Source organism: Sinocyclocheilus rhinocerous, unplaced genomic scaffold (genome assembly GCF_001515625.1).
Source record: "Sinocyclocheilus rhinocerous isolate Xijiao unplaced genomic scaffold, SAMN03320098_v1.1 scaffold97, whole genome shotgun sequence".
NCBI classification, from domain to species: domain Eukaryota; kingdom Metazoa; phylum Chordata; class Actinopteri; order Cypriniformes; family Cyprinidae; genus Sinocyclocheilus; species Sinocyclocheilus rhinocerous.
In genome coordinates, this window is record NW_015666183.1 from 1943887 (window position 1) to 1955234 (window position 11348).

General features: G+C 34.6%; 3 protein-coding genes across 6 annotated transcripts in view; 2 read left to right on the forward strand and 1 right to left on the reverse strand.

Moving 5' to 3' along the window:
* The window catches only part of naglu (N-acetylglucosaminidase, alpha), an 8392-nt gene extending 5157 nt beyond the window's left edge, over nt 1-3235 (reverse strand). The window contains exons 1-3 of one of the 2 annotated variants that reach the window (XM_016543299.1): nt 2732-3235; nt 818-965; nt 571-717 (exon numbers count right to left, since the gene is read on the reverse strand). In XM_016543299.1, the coding sequence (XP_016398785.1) occupies nt 571-717; nt 818-965; nt 2732-3144 (708 nt within the window). In that variant the 5' untranslated portion in view covers nt 3145-3235. Of the gene's footprint in view, nt 1-570; nt 718-817; nt 966-1099; nt 1179-2731 lie in introns of those variants that run through there. The other variant, XM_016543300.1, reaches the window with a different exon arrangement.
* Nucleotides 3236-3978: 743 nt separating this feature from the next.
* On the forward strand, nt 3979-8888 carry LOC107732075 (tRNA pseudouridine(38/39) synthase-like). Of its 3 annotated transcripts, none has more exons than XM_016543319.1 (8): nt 3979-4079; nt 4448-4603; nt 4758-5020; nt 5903-6174; nt 6313-6496; nt 7872-7981; nt 8154-8332; nt 8468-8888. In XM_016543319.1, the coding sequence occupies exons 1-8, from the start codon at nt 4061-4063 to the stop codon at nt 8737-8739; spliced, it is 1455 nt and encodes a 484-aa protein (XP_016398805.1). In that variant the 5' UTR covers nt 3979-4060; the 3' UTR covers nt 8740-8888. The 3 variants fall into 3 exon arrangements, with proteins under 3 accessions (XP_016398805.1, XP_016398806.1, XP_016398807.1); XM_016543320.1 differs by having other exon boundaries at nt 4448-4479; nt 4634-5020; XM_016543321.1 differs by having other exon boundaries at nt 4007-4079; nt 4431-4603.
* Nucleotides 8889-9669: 781 nt separating this feature from the next.
* LOC107732121 (granulins-like) overlaps nt 9670-11348 on the forward strand; it is a 10854-nt gene continuing 9175 nt past the window's right edge. The window contains exons 1-3 of the mRNA XM_016543378.1: nt 9670-9779; nt 10175-10254; nt 10779-10922. Of these exons, the coding sequence (XP_016398864.1) occupies nt 10252-10254; nt 10779-10922 (147 nt within the window). The 5' untranslated portion in view covers nt 9670-9779; nt 10175-10251. The remainder of the gene's footprint in view (nt 9780-10174; nt 10255-10778; nt 10923-11348) is intronic.

Genomic DNA, 11348 nt, shown 5'->3' on the forward strand with positions numbered 1-11348 from the left:
TTGTAGTCCCTACCAGCCGTTTTTGTAGGCATTAAACCGCCAGAATTTTAAAAGACGATATCTCCGTTTGCATTGAACTTTCAGCTTCGTAACTTTGCAGATATTGTTTATGTTCAAACAGCAACATTAGACACTAACTAACGTTAAAAAAGTGAAATCGCAATGAACCACCCCTTTAATGAAGGGCTAGGGAATTTATTTATTTTTTGCCGGTTTTATCACTTGCCAGGTGAAATTCCTCTATTATAACTTTGGGCTAGGAAGTTTTAATAATAGTCCAGTTACGACCCATTTTTAGATATACACTCAGTAATATGATAAAAAAGTTACTATTATTATTATTAACAACAATTTACTTTTCTCTTTATATATTACTTGTGTATATTGTTTGTTATTTAGAACAAATTTATGTGATGTATGTTCAAGATTGTTCCTAAAAATAAAATGCTAAAAATATATGTAATAAAAAATTGAAAAAAATCCTAACTCTGACCACTTAGAAAAATAATACCACATTTCTGCAATGAATTTCTTTCAGCAATTGTATCTTATCAAAAGACTGTTCAGTACCTGCAGGTAGAGCTGTTTGACATGCCAAGACTGAGGAAGTGGTCCTCCCCACTGAAACAGATTTCCCATGCGGTTCCACGCTAGGAAAGCTGGACCTGTGAAGAAGTGATCCAGCTCGGTCTGGTTCAGACCGAGAGACAGATAAACCTACAGTACATCAGGAAAAGAAAACAAACATAAAACACAACATACACTTGAAAATATTCATTTATAAGTGACCAGCCATTTTTGAAAGAAATCCTCTCACCTCCTGCCATAGCACCTCCTGTCCAGTGAATGCCAGAGGAAGATTTATGCCATTCAGTGCCATCCAATCAATCTCCCTTTGCCATCTGGGCCAATCCCACCACACGGAGGAGTAACTCTGGGTACACACGTTCTGATAGTACCTGAACCTAGAGTCACACAAACACTAAATGAAATGAATTTGCTGCAGTAGGTCCTCCACACATTAACCGCCACATCTCCAACTTGTGACATACTTGGCAATAAATACTATTTTCTGTTTTGGAGCTGTAATGAACATGACCTCATTCATAACGTCATGTTCACATTGTGTGGAATTCACAGTCCACCGGCGTCTCTGAGAGTGACATAGTACAGGCCAGCTCATGCAGAACTAATAAGACAAACACGCAACAAGACAACAACAAAAAAAACGTCTGGCTACAACAAAACATCCACATTAATATTGGTGAGTATCAGCAATGCTGCTTTTTTCATTGTCTTGCAAATCACACACAACACACTCTCATGATTGGAGAGACACAAGAACATGTAGAAAAAACAAAAACTACGGCTCACAGAATGACGAGTTGCCTGCAGAAACATACAAATTACCAAATGAAAGGAAAAGACAGACAATCTTATCTAAAGTGTGCATTTGTCATGTTAAAATGCTGATTATAGTTGCTCACATCTGAACAAAATACATAAAAATAGTCCAACTTAATCACACTGAGAAAACTAGTGATACTAGTTTCTAGTATTTTGTTTGATATCTGCGCTAAGAGATATTAAATGCTAGTCCGTTTGAAATTATTGTACGTAATACACAGTATATCAATTGTGGTTGGCCAATATAGATTTTTCAATAACTGATCATTTCTCAAATTAAATGAAAACATTTCATAAAATATTTCAGATGGAAACATTTTATGCAAAATTCACAAAAGAAAGAAAGAAAGAACATACATACATACATTTTTATGTATGTGACAAAGCTGTCTGTAGAATTAGAACTGGGGTAAAGAGGAATATGTTAATCATATAATAATATCTAAACTGGCAAATATAACTAATATCCCACTGATATATATCACTAATATATATTTTGTTTTAGTCCAATTATGGAAGGTAGCACGAAAAGTGTAGAAAGGTGAACAACGTAAAAAGGCTAGTTTAACAGTTGGAAATAATGTATAAAATATATTTATTTATTTATCTATGGAGGGTCAGAGAGCTCTCGGATTTCATCAAAAATATCTTAATTTGTGTTCTGAAGATGAACGAAGGTCTTAGGGGTTTGGAACGACATGAGGGTGAGTAATGGGTGAACTATCCCTTTAATTCTATTTTAATTTTGCAAACATTATGAGAATATTACTTCTTAATGTTCTCTGAACATTGTGAAACAAACAAGTTGTAGCATTTAAAAAATGTTAGATGAACGTTCAAATAAAGCGTTCAGGAAAAAAATAAAATAAATAGTGTTTTTGTGCTAACATTTTGAGAACATTACAGACCATTTCACTCTGAACAAACGTTCTATTAATGTGACTGGAAGAACATTTGTTCATAACTTTGAAAGCGCCTTTCCAGAGCGTTATCCAAAGTTCTGAGAACGTTCCATTGTAACCTGAAATCACCTCTTTTGTGACATCTTTTTACACTGCGATATCATGAGGTTGTGACATTCTTCTGACAATCTATAATGTAATTTACCTATGGGTTAGTGACAAATAAAATTTCAAATATACCGTACAAAAAGCTAAACAAAAATATTTTTATGTTTTAAAACTTTCAAATATTCATATGAAACTTACAAGAATTATAAATCTATAGGTTTTACTTACGATTTATTGACTCTAATCACTGAAAATATCAAACAGTATCAATGAATAAAAAGTGTTTTGTTGAATTAAATTGTTAAGCTATTTACCTGTGCGGGGTGTTGATGCGCAGGACGCCGGTGAGAGGAGGCAGAGGTTGGGGGATATTTAACTGATCTCCAGACCAGGACACATGACAGTTGCAGAAGTATTTGAGATAGTTGTATATACCGGTGGCCACCGCGACCCCCGTGCTGCCCACCGCCAGGATCTTGTTGTTCTTCGCGGATCGCAGCTCACACACGTCTAGAGTGTCATTAGACAGAGTCCTGTTGACTGACACGATGAAATCCCGAGATCTGTTTCCCAGCAGTCTCCGGAGCAGATCCACCACAGCTCTGGACTGAGTTTTATCGCTGGCTTTCGCTCTCAGACGCGCGAGAGTCTGAAAGTCGCTGCAGACCGACTGCAACAATGTAACAAATAAAAGCGCGAGCAGCGCGCTGCGGATACAGTGTATCATTTTGACTTATGTGACGTCAGCGGCATCGGTGCTGCAGATGTAGAGTTAAAAATGTAAACTTTTCTACTATTGATTTTCTTTCGCGTGAGCAGGAAGCAATGTGTGGCAATGGAAAAGCAGGCGACCAATCACGAGACAGTCTGAAGGGCCTTTGAGGAGCTTTAGCCAATTAGAACCCGAGATTGAAAGAAAAGGGGGAAACTCGGTTGTATTCATCACATGATCCCATTCTTTTCGATGTGTGATCTCTATAGTGACATAAACAACTGCTACCTGCAGTTTTATGAGGCTGTTTAGCAGCATAAACATAAACGCACTGTTTTTCAGGAAGAAAATTATGAGGAAATAGAAAACTGTCATCAAAGAGAGGACTATTTTATTACACTTTCCAGTTCAAGCGGGTTGTATAATGCATTTATTATTACAATAAATCAAACATCTTTACAGAAAGTAGTAAGAAAGCCAAAGGCGACTGTGACAAGTTTACCCACTCTGATTGGCACATATTAAAAATAAATGCAATATATAATACATTATAAAAAATAAAATCTTAATGATAAATTATTATTATTATTATTATTATTATTATGTATAATAACATTTCAATTGTTATTTAATAAACGGTGAAATCAACTACAGCAAAATGACAATAATTAAATTTTACATTAACATTCATGCATTACCATTTATGCATTTTGTTTGATTTTTATTATTTTATTTTATTTTGTTTTGATTGTTTGTTTATTTTAAATAATGGAGAAGATAAGGAAATCATATCACATTCAGTGGAATAAATCAGTGCTTCAAGTCTTTGTAAATATGTCAGGACTTTTATTTTGAAGGGTGGCCTTGCGGAAGCCAATACATTGTGCTGCGTTTAAAAGTTACTGTTCAGAATTTATCTTTTCGCATTTTAATGCAGCTTCGGGAAGGATGTGAGTATAGTTAAATGAAAATATGTTTGTAGTTTTATAAACTATATTTTATGAAATGATTAAGAAGCCCAGAAAGTTGATAGGAAGCAAACACGTGGAGATTTGCACATTAAACACCTCTAGTCTACAGGAGAACCACATACATGTACCTTATTACACATCGTTAGTCATTACTCACGCAGTCATTAGTTAGTCATTACTCACTGAAGATACCTGAAGCCCACTGTGAATTATTGCACAAATCTCTGTTTATTGTTAATGTGTGCAAGAACTGCATTCATATACATACACACACGTGTGTGGTGATAATGCAAAGCTGTTATATGGCCCTCTCTGTTATTTGTTTCACAGATCTGTATTTGTTATAGCCATGTCAGAAGTTCTGCTGGCTCGTGTGAAGGCTTTGGAAGAGGAGGGGGAGAGACTGAAAGCTCAGCTGAAAGTGGAGAGAGATGGAGCTAAGAGAGAGGAGAGGACTGAAACATCAGCCAGTCTCCAGACAGAGAGCTTAAAACATCAGGAAGGTGAGGAGAACAGTGCTGGCTCGTGTGAAGGCTTTGGAAGAGGAGGTGGAGAGACTGAAAGCTCAGCTGAAAGTGGAGAGAGATGGAGCTAAGAGAGAGGAGAGGACTGAAACATCAGCCAGTCTCCAGACAGAGAGCTTAAAACATCAGGAAGGTGAGGAGAACAGATCCAAACAGAAGAAACGAGGAGCAGAGAGGCCCTTTGACTTCTCTGTCCATCCTCGCAGACATGTGGCACTGCGGCTGGCGTATCTCGGCTGGCAATATCAGGGCTTCGCTGTCCAGGAAAACACAGACAACACCGTTGAAGCCCGGCTTTTTGAGGCACTGCTGAAGACTAAACTGATCCAGGACCGACAGACCTCCACCTATCACCGCTGCGGCCGCACAGATAAAGGAGTCAGTGCTTTCTCTCAGGTACTGTCATCTGCATTTACTGAATTTTGTGAGTTTTGACATTGATCATGTTTTCATATTTGTGATCCTGGAGCACAAAACCAGTCTTAAGTCGCTGGGGTATATTTGTAGCAATAGCCAAAAATACATTGTATGGGTCAAAATTATTGATTTTTCTTTTATGCCAAAAATCATTAGGATATTAAGTAAAGATCATGTTCCATGAAGATATTTTGTAAATTTCCAACCGTAAATATATCAAAACTTAATTTTTGATTAGTAATATGCATTGCTACCATATACCATACAAACCATACATCAATGGAAAGCTTATTTATTCAGCTTTCAGATGATGTATAAATCTCAATTTAGAAAAATTGACGCTTAAGACTGGTTTTGTGGTCCAGGGTCACATTTGCAAGCGTTCCCACAATAATGGAAAATAAAAATGTAAACAATAATATTTTATACATCAATATAATTTATTTTTGCATCTGAGAACTAATATTTAGAACCAATTTTCAATAATTTAATTTTGACACAACAATCATTAAACTAACAATTTAAAGTAGAACAAGAATTATGAATATTTTAATAAAAAATATCTAATAATATTTAATAATTAATAGTAATAATTATTTATGCTATTATATTTATGCTTTTTAATGATCTGAATAGTCATGGATTCTTGATATTCACAAATATATAAACAGATTTTTAGTTATTTGACACAATAATAAATAATCATTAGATTATAACTAAAAGTATAACATGAATTGTGAATATGTTACTACTACTATGGCATGACATTTGTGCTGGTTTTTTGTGATCTGAATAGTCATACATTTATTTTCATATTTCTTAAAGTCATGTATTCCTGATATTTACCCTCTTCTCCACCAGGTCATATCCATTGATGTGCGCTCAACACAGTATGGAGGAGGTTTAGGTGTGACTGTCCCAGCTGGAGTGGAGGTCAAAGGCAAGGCGTCTGCAGAAGAGTTACCCTACGTGAAGATGCTAAATAGAGTCCTGCCACAGGACATTAGGATCCTGCAGTGGGCTCCTGTAGAAACCGGCTTCAGTGCACGCTTCGACTGCCAGTCCAGAACATACAGATACTACTTCCCTCGTGGAGACTTAGACGTGGATCTCATGGCAGAGGCTGCTAAACGGTCAGTAGATCACAACATCAACACATACTGTACTGTCTGCTTAAAGAATAATATACAGTCAATCAAAAAGTATCTGAACATTTCATTATAAAAGTGGACAACAATTGAGTGGATAATTATGTTCCTCTGGGGATGCAGGTATGAGGGAACACATGATTTCAGGAACATCTGTAAGATGGATGTAGGTAATGGAGTCTTGCGGTTCCAAAGGACCATCTTGTCTGCCTCCATCCAGCCAGCCCAGCTTAACCCCACCTGCCCTAATGATCCACACCAACTCTATGTCTTCCAGGTCAAAGGTCTTGCTTTCCTCTATCACCAGGTAAGGAGCTCATCTCAAACTGGAGGCCTTCAGAGGGCTTCAATAAATTATATAAAATTAGACAAAACAAGCTTTAGAATCAGCTAAAACAACTAAAAATCAAGGTATTTCTTATTTTATGTTTTAACTAGAAATTCCACTGTCTTGGGTTCTAGACCTGAAAACAGTGTTTAAGTATTTAAACTGGACGTATCATTGAGATACTATTATAGTTTTTATTAATAGTTTGAATAAGTTATTTTTTATATTTTCCATTTTCAGAGGTTTTATATTAATATTTAATGTTTGTGTTTTTGTCATTTTGTCTTATTATTAGGTTTTGTGGTAACACTTTACAAAAAGGTTTCATTTGTTAATATTAGATAATGCATTAGCTAACATGAACTATCAATGAGTGACATTTTTACAGCATTTATTCATCTTTGTTAATGTTAGTAAACATGAAATTGTTGGTTCATGTTAGTTCACAGTGCATTAACTAATGTTATTAAATACAGTTCTGAATTTTAATAATGTATTAGTAGATATTGAAACTAATATGATCTAAATGTAATAAATGCTGTAGAAGTATTTTTCATTGTTAGTTCATGTTATCTAATGTAGTTAACTAATGTTATTAAATAAAACCTACCAGTTTTGTTTTTTAATAAGTTAAGCCTTGCAGTGTTTACCTTTTTAAAAAATATATATTTCTTTATAGTTTTTATTCATTTGTATTTCAGTTTTCAGTTATTTTAGTACATTAACCAAAACTAAATAAAAATGAGAAATATTTGCTTGCCAACTAGCTGACATAAAATACGTTTTTTTTAAGTATTTTATTTTTATTTCAGTTTACATTAAATTTAACAGAAATGTTTTCTCTTGATTTTAGTTATAGTTAACTATAATAACATTGCCTGGAAAAGTCAAGTAAATTAATACAATCTTAATAATTAATAATAATTTATTATTAATAATAATAATAATAATTATTATTATTAATTATTAATAAAATCTTAACACCTGAAGAGCATTCAGCTCCTAAAACTATTTAATAAATTGAATTATTTTGATTCTAATAGTTATTTTTTAACAAAGTAGGCGTGACCATAGATTAAAATACATTTTCAAATATTGTTGGGTGCAATCAAAACAGTTGATATTTATAAATCGGTTGAAATGATGTCTTCAATATGTAGTAGTCAATAACTTTTTAGAAACTGTCTCAGTAAGTTAAAGATCTTTGTTTTTGGTACTATTTTCCTGTAGATTTTTGCTCTGTTAGATTTTTTTGAAGTCATCAAGGTGTCCTTGCCATTTAAAAGAAAAAATGTGTTTAGCAGTAGTAGCTAGTATTGCATTCTAAACATAACCACTAACTTTGCTGTTCCAGGTTCGCTGCATGATGGCTTTGCTGCTACTCATTGGACAGAAACTCGAAGCTCCAGAAATCATTGATCAGCTGCTGGATGTGGAGAAAAACCCAAGGAAACCTCAATACAGGTGAGATTTATTTGAGTGTTTCCTCAGCTAATCCTGGATTCCACGTGAAGCTGCTTAGTGCTCCGTTTAGACTTGATCTTTCACTTCAGATCTTTGAACTTCAGATCTATAGGAACTTTCATTTTCTTGACTAAATGAGTAAATGTTAATCATAGCTGTCTATGTTTTATAGTATGGCGGTGGATTACCCTTTGGTTTTGTATGACTGCCACTTCGAGGGTGTGAATTGGAGGAATGAAACGGAGGAGGAGAACCACGTCCTGAACTCTTTGCACCAGCACTGGGTTCAGAACGCAGTGAAAACCCAAGTTCTGCTCGGCATGATCCAAGGCCTTCAGAAAACAACCACAGGTGTGTGTTCATACTGAAACTACTACTCAAAAATGATTTATTAATTGTCTGGAATGCTAACACACTGCCTGATGTTTATCTAAAAAGTAGCATGTAAAAACCACTGTAAAACAGTTTTTGTTTCTGTTTTTTTAGAGATGACATCTCTGCAGTGCTGGCTCATGGAGGGCTCCAGGCAGAGGAAGTACCAGCCTCTTCTGGACCGGCCGCGCTGCGAGAGTTTGGAGTCCAGGATCCAGCACTTTGTGAAGAGAGGGAGACTGGAGCAAGAAGAAGGAGAGGACGGGGAGGAGACGACCGTTTTCAGAGGGAAAAGATCAAAACATTCCCATCTGACAACAACAAACCAAATCCAGGAGCAAAACCATGGAGCAAAAACCCAGGATTGCCCTTTACAAAACCTGTAAACGTACTGTTATGAACTTTTACGTTTTCTGCTTTGACTTTTAATTTGTGTACAAAAAGTTTTTTTTTTACTTTGTTCTCATAGCAGCGCAATTACCTAATTTTCTGTTGTGCCGAAGAAAGACTTTTATTAAAGGATTGCTCTGTGTAATTTGAAATTATCATTATCAATTTTGAAATAATCAAAACACACCCAAAATGTTATCTTCTATTATTCGTTACAAGACAAAGAATTCATCATTTTTACACTTGATCTGCAGGCTGTGGCGCTTAATACATAAATACAGTTTGTTTATGTTGTTTTTGGCATGTCTTACATTTACATTGACATTTAGTCATTTAGCAGACGCTTTTATCCAAAGCGACTTACAAATGAGGACAATAAAAGCAGTCAAAACTAACAAAAGAGCAACAATATATAACATGTCTTGACAGGTTTTGTGAGATTCACCCATATAAGAGCAATATTTACTGAATAATGTTAGTTTTCAGTGGTTAGCTTTCTGAACTAGCCAACATCAGACGTCCTGGGTTTATTAAAATGAATAGAAAAGTTAAACATACAAATAGTATGGCTCCAAACCATTTTTTAAATAAATGATTTTAAACTGTACTGCTGTGCTGTGTATACATGTAAAAACAAAAATCAGGTTAGAGCATAATATTGTTATTATTATTATTATTAATTTTATAATTTTCTAATGTTTCATTAGTTATATATTCAGGTTAGAAATATTATATTTTACGTTTTAATAAATTATAATTTTTTTGTACTTTTTCATATTTATTGTTTTCATAACTATTTGTCATTGTAAACTAAATGAACATCTCTGTTGGTGTTCAAGTTAATATGCCTAATAATAATAATTTAAAAAAAAGGCGAACAAACAAGCCTGACTCATGGAGTGTCACATGACACGCTCAGGTCACGTGATAAAATGACAGACAAATAAAGTGAAACTCAGCAGAGCTCAGCAGCGTTATATCCACTTCACCGGGTCCAGTTTTACTCTGATATCTTCACTGGTCTCGTGAAAATACGGTAAGTTCTTTCTCTTTGTACTAATGTCATCCTGTTTTTAATAAAACAGGTCTTTGTTTAGGGTTTCGCTCACACGCTTCCGTCGGAAACAATGAGAAACGTTACATGAGAACATCAGATTAACATGAAGCGGTTTCAATCATCGATTAAACGAAAACAGACTTCCTGCCTTTCAAAGACAGGCTTTAAAATATATTAACTGTTTACTTAACACAAAACGAAGCTTTGTAAGATTACACGACATTTGTGGCAATACACATCAGTTTTCATAAATTAAAAATAAATATGATCAGCTAGTGTTGCCTTTTTTTTTTTGATGATCGATGCCACAAAGTGATTTATGAAGTACTTATTCAATGTGATTTGTTTGTGCTTTTTAATGTTTTGTGTTTCAGCGCAAGAAAGTGTTTCATGGGTTTGCATCTGAAAATTTAAAGAGCGTTAGGTTTGTGGATCAACAATCACACACAGAATGGTGAGTAGTTTGCTAATTATTTCTTATATTGTGATACAAGCCTGCACTGCAAACAACAGATGAAATCAAACAGTGCTTTTACCATGTTGACAGTTCTTCAGTAAGTCAAAAGTCTGCTGAAGCAATTGTTCATCAACCAGGCTTGACCTCAATATGTCATGAGATTGTCAGCGATATTTATTGTTGTATTGCTCAATAAATCGACACATTGGGAAATGTGTGTCTTGAAGAAACTCTTGTTCAAACTAAGACACTCGGACGTGGGGAATGTTTTAAAATAAATGCAATGGAAATTCAGTTTTCACTCAATTCTACCAGACATTCCTCAATGATCTTCATATATCATAACTTTAACAGATTTATATTATATATTTAAAGTGTTTGCAAGCCGATGTAGCTAATCAGCCTTGAACTTCTGAAGTTCTGTGCTACTATGCAGGTGTATCTTTTGATAAAGATAATTAAAACTCACATAAACACAGAATCAAATGGTGTTCAGTTCACACCCATTTCTTGTTTTTCAGGTGCGTGTGGGTGTCATAGTGTTATTATGTGTGTGTCTGAATGCGTGTGGCGCTCTGATTTGTCCTGATGGAGGGATGTGTGAAGATGGAAACACCTGCTGTCAAACACCATCAGGAGGATACGGCTGCTGCCCGCTACCCAACGTAAGAGAGTTTACTCAACAAGGCTATACAATATACAATAAAAACAGTAATATTGTGAATTATTTTTACAATTAAAAATATCATTTTTTTTCTTTAATGTGTTTTAAGATGTAATTTATTGCTGTGATCAAAGCTGAATTTTCAGCATCATTACTCCAGTCTTCAGTGTCACATGATCTTCAGAAATCATTCTAATATGCTGATTTGCTGCTCAAGAAACATTTCTGATTATTATCAGTGTTAAAAACTGTAGTGCTGCTTCATATTTTTGTGGAAACATGATACATTTTTTTTTTTTCAGAACTTATTAATGAATAGACGGTTAAACTACAACAACACCTTTTATTTTATATTTTTTGTAACATTATAAATGTCTTTACTGTCACTTTTGATCAATTATTGCATCCTTGCTTAAGTACTTAAAAA

What these genes read in the sequence shown, in the direction of transcription:
- LOC107732075 (XM_016543319.1), top strand. An exon ending in GAGCTTAAAACATCAGGAAG is followed by an intron (nt 4,604 to 4,757) that starts GTGAGGAGAACA and finishes AACATCAGGAAG; the next exon opens with GTGAGGAGAACAGATCCAAA. An exon ending in CCTTCAGAAAACAACCACAG is followed by an intron (nt 8,333 to 8,467) that starts GTGTGTGTTCAT and finishes CTGTTTTTTTAG; the next exon opens with AGATGACATCTCTGCAGTGC.